The sequence below is a fragment of the Triticum urartu genome, chromosome 7A (assembly GCF_056163025.1).
Source record: "Triticum urartu cultivar PI428250 chromosome 7A, HENAU_Tu73, whole genome shotgun sequence".
Lineage (NCBI taxonomy): Eukaryota > Viridiplantae > Streptophyta > Magnoliopsida > Poales > Poaceae > Triticum > Triticum urartu.
The window spans coordinates 273,632,469-273,650,469 of record NC_141879.1 but is presented as its reverse complement, the minus strand read 5'-3'; the positions used below and the strand labels follow the sequence as shown (position 1 = coordinate 273,650,469).

Here is an 18,001-nt window from a genome sequence, read left to right as displayed (position 1 = left end):
ATATGTTACCTCCCCGTACATGTAACATTACTTGATGTATTGATGTTGATTACAGAAACAGGCTTTCGCTCCGCTTTATAGATAAAGCCACGACCAACTTACAAAACCCATATACAACACGCCAACACACCACACATGCCCAAGGAAATATACAAGGGAGCTGACAAACAGCAACACTACCACAAACACCCCAAAGTAAACATGAAGTGAATAAATAGAGCATCACTAGGGGTCTATGGAGCTCTCAACCATGTACTGCGCCACCGTGAAGAGACGATGCTGAAACTCGACGGACCATGGACTCCATAGAGGTGCCTTCAACAAAGGTACGATGCCGGAGTGTCGTCATCGCTCGATCCAACGGATCGAGGTTTTCACCCAGAGTAACACGAAGGACAAAGGGCCACCGCAACGACGCCTTCAAGAAGAGATCGATGCCATAGACCCCGCTGCTGTCAGCCTGGCTAGAGCCAGATGAGGTTTTCACCTGGTCATCACCCTCTGTCTCCACTCGGGGATTGATGCCAGGAAGCACCAGGCAGGGGAAATGGGGAGGAGAAGGAGCAGAGCATGTCCGAACCGACGCCACTTGTGCCAGTGAAGGGTAGCTAGACCAGCCATCCCTCCTGTCACCCCAAATGCCCACACTTAGTTATTTTTTTGACCATGTTACCAACAGCATGCGGGAAGGCTCAAGAGGGTAACAAAAAATCATTGCAAGGTTGCGCAAATATGATATCATCCACATATAGAACCGAGCTATCTTCTGCCATACCCACGCAAGGTCACAAGTTTGGTGTCGATAATATCATTAACTTTGTGTTTGCTGTGTTGCAGCTAGCTGCAACCGTTCAGATGCGAAGAGTTCTTGAGCGCGATGGCCACGACAAGTATGAGTTTGCAGAAGAGCAAATGGGACGAGCTGTGGAAAAGGAACGGCGAATTGAGTACCAACTCACAGAAAGTTTGGTGTGGATATCAGACATTTGAATTTGAACGGGTCATATTCCAACTTGTGACGCCCTCAATTCATTCGTACACTAATCATACACGCAAATGTGTACGATCAAGATCAAGGACTCACGGGAAGATATCACAACACAACTCTAGACACAAATTAAAATAAAACAAGCTTTATATTACAAGCCAGGGGCCTCGAGGGCTCGAATACATAAGCTCGAAAACACAAGAGTCAGCGGAAGCAACAATATCTGAGTACAGACATAAGTTAGACAAGTTTGCCTTAAGAAGGCTAGCACAAAAGCAACATCGATCGAAAAGGCAAGGCCTCCTGCCTGGGAGCCTCCTAACTACTCCTGGTCGTCGACGGTCTCCACGTAGTAGTATGCATCGGCGGTGACATCTGGCTCCTGGGCTCCGACATCTGGTTGCATCAACCGGAAAGAAGAAGAAAGGGGGAAAGGGGGAGCAAAGCAACCGTGAGTACTCATCCAAAGTACTCGCAAGCAAGGATCTACACTACATATGAAACATTATCAAAGGAAGGCTGTATATGTGGACTGGGCTGCAGAAATGCCAGAATAGAGAGAAGGCCTAGTCCTATCGAAGACTAGCGTCTTCTGGAAACCACCATCTTGCAGCAACAGGAGGGAGTAGAGTAGCATAAAGTAAATTAGTAGTAATGTTATCAACCTCGGCCAGAGATCCTTTCTCGACTCCCCGCGAGAAAGCAATCCCAGAGCCATACTATCCAGTTATCATCACAATCCATTACTCATCACCATCCAGCCTCATCCTGAGTATCCAGTTCTAGTTGTATCGATCGGGATACAACTCCAAGTGTCCGTTACCATAGGACAGGCTATCAATAGATGTTTTCTTCCCTGCAGGGGTGCACCAACTTACCCACCACGCTCGATTAACTCCGGTCGGACACACTTTCCTGGGTCATGCCCGGCCTCGGCCAAACAATACGCTGCAACCCGACCTAGGCTTAATAGAGAGGCCAGCACGCCGGACTAAACCTATGCCCCCAGGGGTCATGGGCCATCTCCCCAGGAACTCCTGCACGTTGCGTACGCGGCCGGTTTTAGAGAGATAAAAATAATTATTGAGTCTTGATTGAAAAAAATGACAAATATATTCATGTATTAAAATTTAGAAAACATAAATCCAAATAAAAAAAAGGTGATTTTTTTTAAAATAAACATGCTAATATCACTCAACTTAGTCTAAGTCAACTGAAATCTAATTACACCTTTACAAATACTTTAATTTTGGATATGATTCATTCGTTGCCTACCTAGCAGCTAGCTTGCTTTCCGATTCAAGAACCCAATCGCTAACTTTAGTAGGTAAAAGAAACTCAGCCGAGCGCTAGGCATCGGGCATCAGACGAACGGCTGGGCTAGATTGATCGTACTTTTGATAATTTTCTGGCCCATATCAATGGACAGGGAGACGTTCCCTCAGTTAGGCCCCTCACACCGTCAACTACCTACCCACCCACCGCTTCACCTCAAAAAAAATCCCATCGGCCCTCACATTTCTCCCTGTCATTCCCCATTCTTCCTTGGTCGTCGCCACCCCTCCCCTTCGTACCCACCGCCACCAAGAGGTTCGCAACCCCTGCTCTTCCCTGCCTTTCCAACGAATCCGGCCGCCCAAGTGGCCGAGGAGGTCCCCAAGCTCGGCGTGCACGGGAGCATCCCAGTGCTAGGCTCCGTCGGAGGTGCGAGACTTCCACGCCCCTGCTCTTCCCCGTCCTTCTTCGAATCTGGTCGCCGAAGTGCCGAAGGATGCGCTCGAGCTCAGCATGCTCACGGGCGACCCAACGCAGATGCCCGCAACAAGACAACAAGTAGCGGGCGTGGGTGCGCAAAAATATATGGGCACAGTTCGATGCCTCCACTGGTATGAGCTATGTTATTGTGAAATGAATTCTCATTGCTGTATTGACTGCCAGGACTAATTCTGATTTGATCTTAGTCCTTAGACATTACTTCGTGTCAACTGTGCAGTTTACCGTGTACTAATGTACCAATGTGCAGTTTACCGTGTACTAATGTACCAATGTAATTTCAATTAGGCGTGCCTCTGTTTGATGTGCTATTCAAGATCCCTGTATAATTGTGTTATTCAAGATACAATGGCACTTGATGATGCTTGCTAAGAAGGTCTGCAATATGCACTGGACTATTGCTTGCCAGATGACTGGAAGATGGGTACTTCATCCTCTCTTGTTTGTTCATTTGAAGCAAGATAAATAAGATTCATGCATTGTAATGAAAACTGCAGATTTAGCTAAACTCAACTGATGGTGTAATATTTCTTCCTATGAGCAGCAGTAATGGTATCTTCTGTAGGAGTAATAAGGCATTGCTGCATAAATATACTTGACTGATGGTGTAATATCTCTTCCTATATGCCTGATCCTCATATCTTCTTGTTTGGCAAAGAGTTCACAATTTGCACTTAGTCTTGAATGGAGAAAATTGCACATGCTATTGTACAACTAGGCAATGGTGTGGAGCTCCATAAGCGACGCCGACGACTCCAGCTGTCCTTCTCGCCTATGCATCCCAACAGAGAAGCTTTAGAAACTATAATCCGTCTACTCCTTGTTCAGGATCAGTAATGAACATATTATTACACAAATTAATTTAACAAAACTGCATTCTCTTTTTTGGTGATGAAACTATAGCAACATTGGCACGGTTTTTGTCAATACTACAAAAGAGGGGGATAGTTTTTTTTTGAGGTAAAAAGATGGGGATAGTTGATCGTTGGAAACACCATTGACGCAGGGTTGACGCACAACTGGGTTATAGATCAATTATCTTCCCACTTCAGTAACACCATGATCTTGTACTTGCTTTTGGAAAATCACGGACGAACGACCTGTGATCTGGTACCAATTTTTGGCACAACCATGAAATCCCAAAGTGATTCACCAGAGTGCTTTATGCTTTCTGACAGGTATGCACATATAAGATAGATTTCTTCTGAACCGATTGGAAGCATATGGCAACATGGGCGTACACAAGCGCTAGCCTAAGCATGCAGGTAGATATTATAGACATCTTGTTGATGCAGGTGTGCAAGGATGTAATATTCATGACCGAGCGCAACGTTGGTGGATGTGTATCTTTGGGTTCAGAATTTTGAAAGAAAGGGGATGTGGGAAACAATAAGAGGGGAGCTCGACCTCCAGCAGCACTTTCCCGGTCGTTGGCATCGTGCTTCCAGCTACGGCCGCTGCAGACGATGACGGGCAGCAGCCGCCGACGTCTTCCGGCGCGGCTGTGCACAATTTCCTGATGAGCACCATGGACTGGATGCTCTAGAGGTTGCGTCCTCGAGTGCCTTGAGATTTTCCTGCTACTGCTTGACGTACTTAGTTGGCCAATCAGTTCAGGAAATTATTTGGTCAATCAGTTAAGATAATTATTTTGTTGCGTATGTACGTATGTGCAAGAAGAGGAGCTGACCTTCTTGAGGCCGGGGATGATGGTGGATAGCTCAATGAATCGTCGGTTGATCTTCTCCCGGCGCTTCCGCTTCTGCTCCGCTGCAAGAGAGAGGGGCGGCAGGGGCAGAACTGAAGGACGGCGAGGAGGGAGTGACGGGTCTGCGGGTAGACCAGACAGGGTCGGTAGCGAGAGTCTGAGTGCAGGACGGACGGCTGGCGAGGGGCGGCGATGAGGGGAGGAGGCGGTAGGGTGCCGGGGAGGTTGGGGATGGAGCAAATCTGTGCGCATTCGAGGGGAGGCAGGTTGAGGACGATCCTAAAATTACGGATCACATCGGTCATCTGGGGGAGTAGCGCGACCATGGTCTGCCGCGGCAGAACATTGAATCACAGCCGTTCAATCGGCTGGCAGACCATCGGGTCATTATATACTGTTAGATTTGACTAAATGGATTAGACCTGAGGGTTCTGATTGTTCTGTGTACACTTGTTTGGGTGGTTGTAAAATAACTCTAGTTTGCTCTTTTAATAGTAGTAGAGAAAAACAAGTTCAACAAAAAAATATCTAACTCATCTCAAATAAACTCAAAAACAAACATAACACAAATAACACTTATTACATAGTTCATCAGTCCACAACATCTAATTCAACACAATTTATTCGTCAAACATAACACAAAGTTCATCACACATGCATGAAACATAGGGATAAAGTCGTAAAACTAGAGATTTTGTTGCCCATTCCATGCCCACCACTCATTGGAGAGATCTCCATGGGTATTCGAATTTTGAATGTCGTGGTAAACTTCAAGAAAGCGTCGGAAGCAGTCTTCCCTTCTACATGGTTGTACAGACTTTTGCATCGATTCATAGAGAAAAATAATCTACATCTTTCCTACAATTATGATCAATGATCATATTATGCATTATCATGGCGACTGTCATGATGTACCATATTTCTATAACAGAACGCAGTTTGCATCATCTAAAAAATACCACATGCCAACAACCTAGCTATCCAAAATTCGCATCCATGCATCATCAATTAGAGCACTAATGGGGATTAAATCAGAAGTAGAAGAAACCTTGATCCATCCTTCCCTGTCCCAAGGTGGCTGCGCTAGGAGGATTATCGCGTGTGAAAGGATCGATATAGTTGACTAAAGAGGGGGGGGGGGGGAATAGGCAACTAACAATTTTTAACGTTTCTTTACCAATTTAAACTTTGCATCAAAGTAGGTTGTCTAGATATGCAACGAGGTGAGCAACCTATATGATACAACAACAAAAAGTACACAAGCAAGCTAAGGATACAACACAAAAGCTTGCACAAGTAAAGACACGATATAACCAAGAGTGGAGCCGGTGAAGACGATGATGTGTTACCGAAGTTCCTTCCTTTTGAGGGGAAGTACGTCTCCATTGGAGCGGTGTGGAGGCACAATGCTCCCCAAGAAGCCATCAGGGCCACCGAATTCTCCTTACACCCTCACACGATGCGAGATGCCGTGATTCCACTATTGTTGCCCTTGGAGGCGGCGACCGGACCTTTACAAACAAGGTTGGGGCTCTCTCCACAACCGAATTGGAGGCTCCCAACGAAACCACGGAGCTTCACCACAATGGAATATGGCTCCGAGGTGACCTCAAACGTCTAGGGTGCTCAAACACCCAAGAGTAATAAGATCCGCAAGGGATGAGCGGGGGGAATCAAATTTCTCTTGGTGGGAAGATCCGGGCCTTCTCAACCAATCCCTAGAAAATCAACAAGTTTGATTGCGTAGGGAGAGAGATCGGGCGAAAATGAGCTTTGAAGCAACAATGGAGCTTGGGGAAAAGAGGTAAGTCAACTTGGAGAAGAAGACCTCCTTTTATAAGGGGGGAAGAAAAACCAACTGTTATCCTCGCTCAGCCTCGCACAGGGCGGTACTACCGCAGGGGTAGGCGGTACTACTGTTGTGGCCAGCGGTACTACCGTTCCACCTCACACAATAGGTTCCAATACTATTAGGAGTCCACCTTGGTACAATAATAAGAACAACAACATAGCATGAATGGATCACGTCCACTTGCTTAATGCATTACTCCATTCTTATGAACTTAATACTCTAGATGCATGCTAGATAGCGGTCGATGTGTGGAGTAATAGTAGTAGATGCAGAATCGTTTCGATCTACTTGACACGGACGTGATGCCTATATTCATGATCATTGACTTAGATATCTTCATAACTATGCGCTTTTCTATGAATTGCTCGGCAGTAATTTGTTCACCCACCGTGATACATGTTGTCTTGAGAGAAGCCACTAGTGAAACCTATGCCCCCGAGTCTCTTTCCTATTATATTACATCTCTTTTATTTACATCGCATCTCGTTTACTATTTTGCAATCTTTACTTTCCAATCTATACAACAAAAATACCAAAAATATTTACTTTACTATCTCTATTAGATCTCACTTTTGCGAGTAACTGTGAAGGGATTGACAACCCCTTTATCGCATTGGTTGCAATGTTCTTGATTGTTTGTGCAGGTACTAGGTGACTTGTGCGTTGTCTCCTACTGGATTGATACCTTGGTTCTCAAAACTGAGGGAAATACTTATGCTACTTTGTTGCATCACCCTTTCCTCGTCAAGGGAAAACCAACGCATGCTCAAGAGGTAGCAATAAGGATTTCTGGCGCCGTTGCCGGGGAGATCTACGCCAAGTCAAGACATACCAAGTACCCACCATAAACTCTTCTCCCTCGCATTACATTATTTGCCATTCGCCTCTCGTTTTCCTATCCCCCACTTCTAAAACGATTTTTGAAAACCTTTGCCTTTTCTTCGCCCCTCTTCCGTTCTTCTCTTTTCGCTTGCTTCTTGTGCGTCCATGTGTTAGTTCGTTTGTTTTGCCTTCATGGCTAGTCCTCCTATCATTGTTAATACTCCCGATAATGAAGTTCTCAATTTTAAACAAAGGGAGGGATAAAATCTAAAAGATGCTTGGTATAGAATTTGCACATAATACTATGCCTGAATCTAGCATAAGCAAGTGGTGATATTATGATGCATCTTCCGGGTTTAGGATTAGTTCGATTTTCCTATGATATCGTCTATTGTTGAATGCAAATAATATATGATATATATTGCACTTATCTAGATTTTGAATTCTTTTTATAAAGAAGTTTGCTCTATGTGTAATACCAGGAAAGCCTAATGAATGTTCAAGAGTTGCTTCATCAACATCCGAAGAGCAACAAAGGAATGTTGAGCATGGTTGATCACCTCAAACGCCTCTGCATTGACCACTATTTCCAGGATGAAATCGATAACATAATGGACTCGTCTGTGGATCTCCTCCATAGTGATGATCTACTTGACGCAACCCTTTCCTTAAGGCTGATGAGAGAAGTTGGATATTATGTTTCGGCAGATCAGTAAAATACTGGTTTAGTGTGTTGGGTTAGACAAACACACGAGTTTGGAAACTTGAGTGCAATTTGGTCAACGATATGACTTTATGTGATAATTTTGCTAATAATAAATTAGCCTTAGAGTAACCAAGTTTAATAATAAAAAATAACGGTCCCTTGTGTAGCATAGAAGCACCTCTCGTGAGATGTATTATTTTCGTTATGTATGACATGCACCTAAGACGCCTTCTTGTCGCTGTATGGCAGACGATGTTCTTTAGAAGTTCACAAACGATAATGGTGATTTCAACCTTAGGCATAGCAAAGACATTAGAGGGTTGCTGAGCTTGCATGACATGTCACACCTCAACATGGAAGAAGCTTCACTCTACAAGGCAAAGGAATTCTCAAGCAAGAACATGAAATTTGCACTTAAGTATTTTGAGCCAAACCTTGCGAGATATGTGATGAAGTCACTAGACCATCCCTACCATGTGAGCCTGAGGCAATACAAGGCTAGGCATCATTTGAGTTACCTCCAGAACTTGCCTACTAGGCACACTGCAATTGAGAAGCTGGCACTTGCAGAATTTCAGATGAAGAAGTTGCAACATCAGAGTGAAATGCAAGAGGTTAAGAGGTAGGAATATAATAAAGTACACTCCTTCCATTATTAGTTGTTGCAGACATTGACCCACCTGCATATTGATAAGAGAGAACTCACTTGGAATTAATAGATTAACATATTTTTTTGCTCATGTATTCGCACAATTAAAGATGTGGTGATTTTTTACTATGAAAACTTCATTTTCACACAGATGGTGGGTGGATTTGGGATTGTCTCAAGAAATTCCAGTTGCAAGGGACCAACTTCTGAAATGGTACATGTGGTCCATGACTATCCTTGAGGGTTTCTCCTTCTCAAGATATCGGGTTGAGGCCACAAAGGTTATCTCAATGGTCTACATTGTGGACGACATCTTTGATCTTGTCGCCACACAAGAGGAGCTCTCTCGCTTTAATGAGGCGATCAAAATGTGAGCATTGATGTTCCCGTAATAACAACAACATTGCATTTTAGGAATGAAGTATAATTACTTTTGTTTGTGAATGAATGAAATCTTAGATATGTCTAATTGCACATTAAAAATTCTATAATTTTGACACATTATGTATACAGAGGTATTAGGATTGGTTTGACATAAACATTAGGCCTTTGCGAGAAATATCTTGATATACTAATAGTCTTATAATTATTCATATATATTCATACAAAAAGAGAAAAGCATTGCATATTCAGGAAAGTAGAATAAAAAATAAAAATAAAAATAAAAACAGGAAAAACCCAAAAGAAAATGATTTTGCCGCAAATCAAATGTCAGACTTTTTTAGCATTGCAAATCGAATGCCCAAGTTTGCAAATTATGTTATCACGAGAATGACAATTTCCTTTAGCAAGCATGGAAAATCCTATCATGTTCAATTTGTTTTTTGCAGAAATTGTCATGGTTGATGAGGAAGTTGTTATCCTCACGACAATATAATTTGCCATGCTTAAAAATCTAACGTTCCAAAAGAAAAACTATGAAACCGATAGAAACACAAGAAAAAAGCAAAACCATGAAGTACCTTCTCAAAACCAAAAACATATGTGCTAGTCTAAACTAACGACACATACACTTACAAATGGGGCCCACAGCGATCCATAGCCTCCGATACACCAAGAGGGTTAAAATCTAGAGAGTTTGGTATCTTAAGTAATATACATTGTGTTCCCAGCTTAACTCCGTATTCTTTACAGAATCCTACACATATTTGACAAAATCTATTTGTATGGATGACATTGGTCATCATTAATGCATGCTGTCATGTATTTGTACAACAATCGTCGCCTGTTATATCATTTATTTTTACTCTTTGACTATCTAGAGCGGCTGTTAGTGTCAAATTAATTAAAAGGCTTATCTACAAATAAAAAATACATTATTATTATTATTATTATTATTTATCGCGGGAAGGCCTACCTTCATGGTTAACTTTATTCAACTCAAATAACACTTACATCATATGTTGAAAAAACAACAACTAAAAAAATCTGCTACAAAACTTGAGATAAAATTTTTTTTGTGTGTGTGTGAGGGGGGGGTGAGTTCAACCACAAGGACGGAGGATGAACATGCCCGTTCACCATTTGGAGTGCATATTGACTGGGACATGATTTCATTGTTTGGGCCCCTGAGAAAAACAATATCTTCATCGTTAGGAGTGGGAGTGCATCTTCATACCCTTGAAGATCGCTAAGAGGAAGCATTACAAGGAACACGGATGATGGAGTCGTACTCGCGGCGATTCAAATCACGGAAGATCCGATCTAGCGCCGAACGGATGGCGCCTCCGTTCAACACACGTATAGCCCGGGGACATCTCCTCCTTCTTGATCTAGCAAGGGGAGAGGAGAAGTTGAGGGAGAGCTCCCGCAGCACGACGGCGTGGTGGTGGAGCTTGCAGTTCTCCGACAGGGCTTCGCCAAACGCTACGGAGGAGGAGGAGGTGTTGGAGAGGGGGAGGGCTGCGCCACGCAAAGGGTGCGGCAGCCCTCCCACCCCCCTCTATTTATAGGGTGAAGGGAGAGGGGTCCGACCCCCCTAGATGCATCTAGAGGGGGCAGCGGCCAAGGGGGGGACTTGCCCCCCAAGTTTGGTGGGAGGCGCCCCCACTGAGGGAGTCCTGGACTAAGGAGTCCTCGGGCGTCCGGCCTGTTAGCTCGTGTTCTCTCTCTCGCATGCCTCACGAGGGGGCTGGGCAGGTGCCCTCGCGAGCATTTTCTCCCTTCTCTGCCTTCTCGTGAGCCACCCTCGTTTGAGCCCAAAAGCTAGCGTGCCTCTCCTAGTCCGTGCCCCTCAGGTACCGCGATACAAGGCGCCAGGTCAGGGCCAGGGCGAACGGTGATGATTGGGCGGTAGCGCAGAAACAAGGTTGTAGGACAGAACATATGGCAAAACAAAGGTGCATGGAATGCGAGGATTGAGAAGTGGAGGAGCAGCAGCAAGGTGAGGGAAGAAGGAGCAGCAGCGTGGTGAGGGTTGAGAAGTGAATAATTCATAGACACAAATTAAAATAAAACATAGGCATACCCCCCCGGTAGATCGCCTATCACGCGTTCCATCAAGTCACCATTTGGAGTGCATATTGACTGGGACATGATTTCATTGTTTGGGCCCCTGAGAAAAACAATATCTTCATCGTTAGGAGTGCATATCGACTAGTAGCCGACGAAGTACCGGGCCCTTTGATCGCTTCATTTAGCACTAATCCCGATGGTTGTCGGGACGAGTGGAAGGTGATATGGTCTAGCCTTGCTCCACTTAAGGCTCTCTCTTTCGCTTGGCGTATAGCGACCACTTCATTTGCAACTTGTTGCAATAAACACATGAGGAATTTAGAAGTGCATGACACCTGCCTTGTTTGCCATATGGAGGATGGAGATACTTTCCATGTGTTTTGCGCATGCGCTAATGCGAAGAGGCTATGTCTGACAATGTCCTTAGAATGGGAGCTACATGCGTTTACAAGCATCCAATCTAGTCATGGCTAGTTCTTCCAGCTCGCATGCAAGATTGATGAGTCCATGCGTGTTCACCCATTGATGCTTCCAGGAATGAGCTTGTCAATGAAAAGTCGGCCCCACCTATGGATGTTTCTGTAAGATTATCAGCTATGTAGCTTCTCTTCAGTCGTTGGAGCCTTGGAGGTGGATACAAATGGAGATCATCTAAAGGGAAAGATGGTGGACCAGACGTGCTTCCCATATACCGAGTCTACATGAAATAACAATAATGACGATGGCTAGCACATATTTGCTTCAAATCATAGTTCCATTAACTATTATGTGTTTATTTTGAGTGGTCAAAATATTAAGTAGCATTTTTTACTGGAGGGCCGGTTTGAACCATTTAAGACTAGGAAGTAATTTACGAGTACTAGCTGCACTTGTGTAGAATTAAGAGAGGCTATATATTCAAGTTTGGTATCCAGTCACATAATACCGTTGCAAAAAATATGGTGACCAAGTACCAAATTAGTACTCGGTCAAGAATATCATGAAAACAAGGTTGCGCGAGTCCATGGGTTATTGATTTGGTAAGAAAAATAGGTGGGTTCAAGAATACTAGGCATATGGTTTAAATACTCAAAGGGAGATCATTAACAAACCTCTCTGTTGATGTCTTGGTATTTTTTCGCGAAATTTCACACGGAAGTAGATTGGGCTCTTAGGTTTCATATCCCAAAACCCCCAAAAAATTCAAATTTATCGGTACTTTTTTTTGAACTTAATGTTCATACGGGAGTATGGAGCACCCAAGTGCTGCTAATTCTTTTCGGATAGTAAGCTCCTTCAATTTTGGTCCTCCTGGTGCAGTGGCGGCTGTGGGGGCGCTATAGGCCTTGCCTGTAAGGGTGTGTTGATGGTTGAGGTTCCTATTTTTTTCATTTCTATTCTATTTTTAAAATTTATTTTCCATATCTAATTCATGAATATCTATTAAAAATTGTGAACATTGTTTAGTCCCTAGATAAATTTTAATTTGATGAACATTTTTTAAAATAATATTTTTAAATTTTGTGAATAATATTTGAAATCCATGAATATTTTTAAAATTTTAAATTATTTTCCAAAAATTCAAGTATTTTTAGTCTACAAAATTTAGAAATATATATTTTTGAAAAATCCATGAATATCTTTTGATTTAACAAACTTTTTCAAATAAAGAAAGACAACTGGCCTTTTATAAAATTGTAGGGGAGCAAGCCAGTGGAGCAGGGAGGCGAACTGAGTGAGCGCGAGGTTTATGGGTTGGCTCATGTGGATGTTACAGCAACAATTCAATTCCATGGTTTCAAAGTAGAATATGAGCTCCCAAGGGAATCACACACCGACCACTAGCCGATACCGAGGTCAAAATGTTTAAAGATACCACAACTCCACAACAAAGGGATAACTTTCTTTGGCCATGTTATTTTGAGAAGTCATGATTGCTTAGTTAGTATGCTTGAAGTATTATTATTTCTATGTCGATATTAAACTTTTATATTGAATCTTTCAGATCTGAACATTCATGCCACAATAAAGAAAAATTACATTGAGAAATATGTTAGGAAGCATTCCACATCAGAAATTCTGTTTTTATCATTTACCTACTCGAGGACGAGCAGGAATTAAGCTTGGGGATGCTGATACGTCTCCAACGTATCTATAATTTTTGATTGCTACATGCTATTATATTATCTATTTTGGATGTTAATGGACTTATTTTTACACTTTTAGGCCTCCTTTGGTTTGGAGGAATTTCATAGGAATTCTAGAGGATAGGATTCTTATAGGTTTTTTTCCTTTAGAGCCCTTTGGTTCATAGGAATAGATTCCTATTCCTACATAGGATTGATTCCTATCCTCCACATTTCATAGGAAAATAAAAAAGAGCCTAGACTCAATGGAAAAATTCTGGATGATGTGGTATTATGTGACGATATCTAGATTATGAAACCTCCATAGTGAATAGGAGACGGGGGCACAACAGCAAGCAGCCGCAAGCAAGAGTTCCGAACCTAAGAGGTACGGCTGAACTTATTCTTTTGTAACTGCAGAAATATGTTCAGATTTATCTGTCTGGCTCTCTCTTTGTCCTGCTTAGCATCTAATTTTTTTAGTAATACACTAGAAAATGAGTGTAAATAGTTTGTGCATAAATTCTAATACAAACGGATATGATACACGAAATTAACACTCTTGCTTGCGGCTGCTTGCTGTTGTGTTTGCGCACCTGATTGGTACTACACAGTTTCAGGACAAGGTTAAGCTTATGTGACTGCTTCCTTGCTTCCTGCTGCGCTAGGTTTGAAAGATCTGCATCTTTATTATCTATAAAACTGTTTATATTTCAGTCTGAAGAGTACATGTGAACTGAAAAAAAGAGTAGTTTAATTCATGTTAATGCTGCACCTTATGGTCTTGTACATCAGTATAGTATAGCATTATGTAATAAGCATCCATTTGATTCATGTATTCGATTGCCTTATATAAATACATAATGGAGGGGGATTTGATCCATATCAAAATGCATCATGGGGGTACATTTTCAATGGAAGGACCACTTACTTATGATGGTGGCGAAGTGTCTATTTTTCGAGACTATGACAGTGAGCGTACATCGTATTTTCGTCTAGTTCGCATGGCTAAAGACGTAGGTTTCAAGGATGGTGATGAGTTATATTATACAGTCCCTGGCTGTAGCCTTGACGAAGGAATTGATTTAATTCATGATGACAATTCTGTCGTTAAGATGTTGAACTTTGCAAAGAAACACAACTTTGCAGACATCTATCTTAAACATAAAGACCATGAAAATATGTCTGCTGATCCAAGATCTGGTTTGCGCACTAATGAGAAACTTCCAGAAGAGGTACTTTACATAAAAACAAGTTACTTTTATCCATGCATTATTTTTCTTTGTTGCTGATGTGTGACTTCCTGGTTGCTTGTTGCTTGGCTGTGTGTGATTGCTTATACATATGTGTGCCATTTAATCTATTGTACCTTATTTCTTATAGCTGATTGTGTGGCACTCTTATATAGTTTTGTTCACAGACATGGCACGTCCACCAACAAACCGGGAAAACATAATCTTATGGCACACAATGAGGCAACGAAGAGTGAAAATACTCATACTTTTACATCTGTTGTTGCAAATCTTTATGATGTTACTTAGGAGGAGTCAATATAGGATGCGTCGAATTAGGCAACCTTCTTGGTATGACCCAATTACTCGAGCACAAACCCTGAACAACAAGATACGAGTAAGCGATACAGAATGCATTTTCCAACTACAGATGGATAGGCGTTGTTTCAGAGTGTTATGTTCTTTGGTAAGAAAAATAGGTGGGTTGAAGGATACTAGGCATATGAGCGTGGAAGAATCGGTTTCCATGTTTCTTCACATACTTGCACATGATGAGAAAAATTGAGCAATCCATCATGATTTCCAGTGTTCACCTGAAGTAGTAAGTCGGAAATTCCATGAAGTACTAGGCGCAGTTTTAAAACTCTGGAAAGTGTTGCTTAAGAAGCCTCGACCAATTCCAGCCAATTGCGCTGATGGAAGGTGGAAGTGCTTTAAGGTATCAGTTTAATATTTGAACATAAAAAACAATTTTAGGTCTAGTTTTGTTCATGGTCTAACACATATTGTTGTTCCTATAGAATTGTTTAGGTGCCTAAGATGGGACATATATAGAAGTTCATGTGCCCAAAACTGACAAACCAAGATTCCGTTCAAGAAAGAATGAAGTTGCAACAAATGTTCTTGGCGTATGTGCGCCAGACATTCAATTCATTTATGTATATCCGGGTTGGGAAGGATCTGCGGCTGATGGGAGGGTGCTTCGAGATGCTTTATCAAGATCAAATGGCCTTAAGGTTCCTCGGGGTAAGAGATAATACAAAAGGGTCCATGTTAGTTAGATGCACATATTGTATACATAGTTGACAAACCCATACATATGTTTATATTGCGTAGGGTGCTATTATCTAGTTGATGCTGGCTACAAGAACTGTGAAGGGTTTCTTGCTCCATACAGAGGGCAACGGTATCATCTAAATGATTGGAAAAAAACCCCAACAAAAAAGAGGAATTGTTTAACATGCTGCATTCATCAGCAAGAAATGTGATTGAAAGGACTTTTGGATTGCTCAAGATGCGATGGGCTATCATTAGAAATCCCTCTTATTATCCTTTTTATACACAAGTTGATATAATTCTGGCATGCTGCTATCTTCACAATCTGATACGACAACAAATGCGGGTTGATCCCTGTGAACAATATCTAGATGAATACATGCTACGTCTTCAACAACAGCAAGTAAATGAGGATGTCATTCTGTGCAGCGAAACATCATCCGAGTGGACTGATTAAAGAGACAAGTTAGCTGATGAAATGTAGAAAGCTTGGATAGCCAAAAGACAAGATCGTTGATACACACTAGTACATTTTTAGTTGTAGGACATTAGATGTTTGTTCAGCAAAATATGAGTGTTGAAACATTCTACATTGATATTTGTTTTCTCCCATATGTCATAGTAGCTTATGTGTCATTTCATTCACTTTCTTGTAATGTTAGGAGATATTGATTAATGTATGAACATCATATTTCCTACATGAGCATTTATATTCTGCATTGTTTGTACACACGCATTTCATTGTCATATTGAAATTATCAGAAAACCAAGTCAAAGGAGGGAAAATTGACATAAAAAAGAGAGACAAGAGAACATGGACAGCGGAGGAGGAGAGGTTACTTATTGACATTCTACATAACATGAATGATTCTTCTTGGAAAGTAGATACTGGGCACAAGTCTGGATATCTGACCTACATTGAGAAGGAAATGGCTAAAGTGCTGCCACATGCTGATCTTAAAGTAGATCCACATATCAGGTCTAAAGTTAAGATTTTGAAGAAGCAACTTCCGTATGTTCTGGAAATTATGCAAAATGGTAGTGGGTTTGGATGGGATGATGAGAAGAAGATGGTAACTGGAGATAGGGAGACATATATGGGCTGGGCAAAGGTACAATATGTAAATAAATTGTCTCTCTGTTTCATGTTATTTTCAACTGCAATTTAGTTTCTAATGGAAATTCATGCTCTTTTTTAGTCTCATGAGGGAGCAAGTCCTCTGTACATGAAGCCTATGGTTAACTTTGACAAGCTATGTGAGGTATATGCTACTGATTTAGCTAAAGGAGGGAGTGCTAAAGGTCCAGGTGAAGAAGAAATTGTAGAAGATGGATCAATAGTAGATGCACAACCTACTAGCAAACCAGCCAAGGAGAATATTCCTGAATTAAATGAGGATACAAGCCCATCCGGTGGTTCTAGGCATGGTCGTAAGAGAACATACCCTGATGATGATGCACTTGAGTCAGGTCTTGCAAGTGTGTCGAATACAATTGCAAAGTTTTTGGAAGCTGAGCAGGAGAATGCTAAAACCATGAATGGTTTACAGAGGGCATTTATGCATGAATCGCAAGTTCATGAGCAAACATCGGCCAATAGAACCAAGTTACTTGATATTCTCCAGAATCTTAAGGGTCTCACAACCGAAGAGGTTGTAATGGCTATCCGTGTCATTGGTGGTGATGCTGGAAAGGCGGAACTTTTCATCAATTTGCGTGATGATTACAAAGTGGTGTTTATTCGTCAGGAGCTCGACGCGGCCAAAAAATAATTGAATATTTAGATTTACAATTCTGGATTTTTAGTTTCATTTTTTAGCTCAGGAAACAGATAATGCTCGATAGAGTGTCATTTTGTCGATTTTTAGTTCTCATCTTGTCCGTGTACCGCATGAACCACTTGTGACCTTGCGAGATATTAACGACACACAAAGTTAATGCTCGTTTATGGGCATGGCAGAAGATAAAAACACATTTTATTCTTGTGTCAAAAGGCAAAAGAGGTATGGGGCAAACTAGGATTGCATGAGGTGATCAATAAAGCTTGTGCTATTGATCGTGTGGGAGAGGCGGTTTTGGAGTTCTTACTGTTAATGCCCGAACAAGACTTAGCAATAATGGGTTCTCAAAAAGGAAGTGAACTAATCACGGTTACAACTTGGTATTTATGGTAGGATAGACGAAAACTGGTTCAAGAAGGAAAGGTTCAAGATGCACTCCAAACTTCCATGGGTGCCTGGGCTATAACGGCTAACTATATTAATGCACACTCCCCAACGGCAACTAGTAAAACAGGGGGTTGGAGCAGACCGCCTATGGGTTTTGTTAAACTTAATGTTGACGCCTCTTTTGACCATGATTTACTTAGGGGCACAGCTGGGGCTAGTCTCAGAGATGATAATGGAAGATTCATCGTTGGTGGAAACTAGAGGATGGATTGGTGTGCCGATGTATTAACAGCAGAAGCGTTGGCTCTAAGGTTTGGCCTATTCCTAGCACAAAAAGCGGGTGCAATCGTCTTGTTGTTAACTCTGAAAATATGGAGGTGATTGAAATAATGAAGAATGGAGGACATTCCGCGGGACCGGCGGCAGCAGTGTTTGATGACTGCTATTTTATAGCTTGTGATTTTCCTTTTATTAGGTTTGAACATTGT

General features: G+C 41.9%; 2 protein-coding genes and 2 long non-coding RNA genes across 4 annotated transcripts; 3 read left to right on the top strand and 1 right to left on the bottom strand.

Annotated features, from left to right (window-relative positions):
- The first annotated feature begins 1,072 nt into the window (after positions 1–1,072).
- Positions 1,073–3,384, top strand: LOC147959296 (uncharacterized). Its single transcript, XR_015611909.1, has 2 exons — positions 1,073–2,874; positions 3,050–3,384. It is a non-coding gene; the product is annotated as an uncharacterized LOC147959296 (long non-coding RNA).
- Positions 3,365–4,822, bottom strand: LOC125525147 (uncharacterized). The gene is made up of 3 exons (XR_015611908.1): positions 4,452–4,822; positions 4,169–4,356; positions 3,365–3,533 (listed from the first exon to the last, which is right to left on the bottom strand). It is a non-coding gene; the product is annotated as an uncharacterized LOC125525147 (long non-coding RNA).
- A 3,380-nt stretch (positions 4,823–8,202) lies between these two features.
- Positions 8,203–8,872, top strand: LOC125525146 (S-(+)-linalool synthase, chloroplastic-like). The gene is made up of 2 exons (XM_087532591.1): positions 8,203–8,471; positions 8,650–8,872. The coding sequence occupies exons 1-2, from the start codon at positions 8,203–8,205 to the stop codon at positions 8,870–8,872; spliced, it is 492 nt and encodes a 163-aa protein (XP_087388717.1).
- A 5,189-nt stretch (positions 8,873–14,061) lies between these two features.
- Positions 14,062–17,117, top strand: LOC147959295 (uncharacterized). The gene is made up of 3 exons (XM_087532590.1): positions 14,062–14,292; positions 16,050–16,457; positions 16,545–17,117. Exons 1-3 carry the CDS (start codon positions 14,062–14,064, stop codon positions 17,115–17,117), a joined length of 1,212 nt encoding a protein of 403 aa, XP_087388716.1.
- The last annotated feature ends 884 nt before the right edge of the window (positions 17,118–18,001 follow it).

What these genes read in the sequence shown, in the direction of transcription:
- LOC125525146 (XM_087532591.1), top strand. Translation starts at nt 8,203, where the DNA reads ATGGAAGAAGCTTCACTCTACAAGGCAAAGGAATTCTCAAGCAAGAAC. An exon ending in GAAATGCAAGAGGTTAAGAG is followed by an intron (nt 8,472 to 8,649) that starts GTAGGAATATAA and finishes ATTTTCACACAG; the next exon opens with ATGGTGGGTGGATTTGGGAT.
- LOC147959295 (XM_087532590.1), top strand. Translation starts at nt 14,062, where the DNA reads ATGGCTAAAGACGTAGGTTTCAAGGATGGTGATGAGTTATATTATACA. An exon ending in ATGAGAAACTTCCAGAAGAG is followed by an intron (nt 14,293 to 16,049) that starts GTACTTTACATA and finishes TTCCTACATGAG; the next exon opens with CATTTATATTCTGCATTGTT. An exon ending in CATATATGGGCTGGGCAAAG is followed by an intron (nt 16,458 to 16,544) that starts GTACAATATGTA and finishes GCTCTTTTTTAG; the next exon opens with TCTCATGAGGGAGCAAGTCC.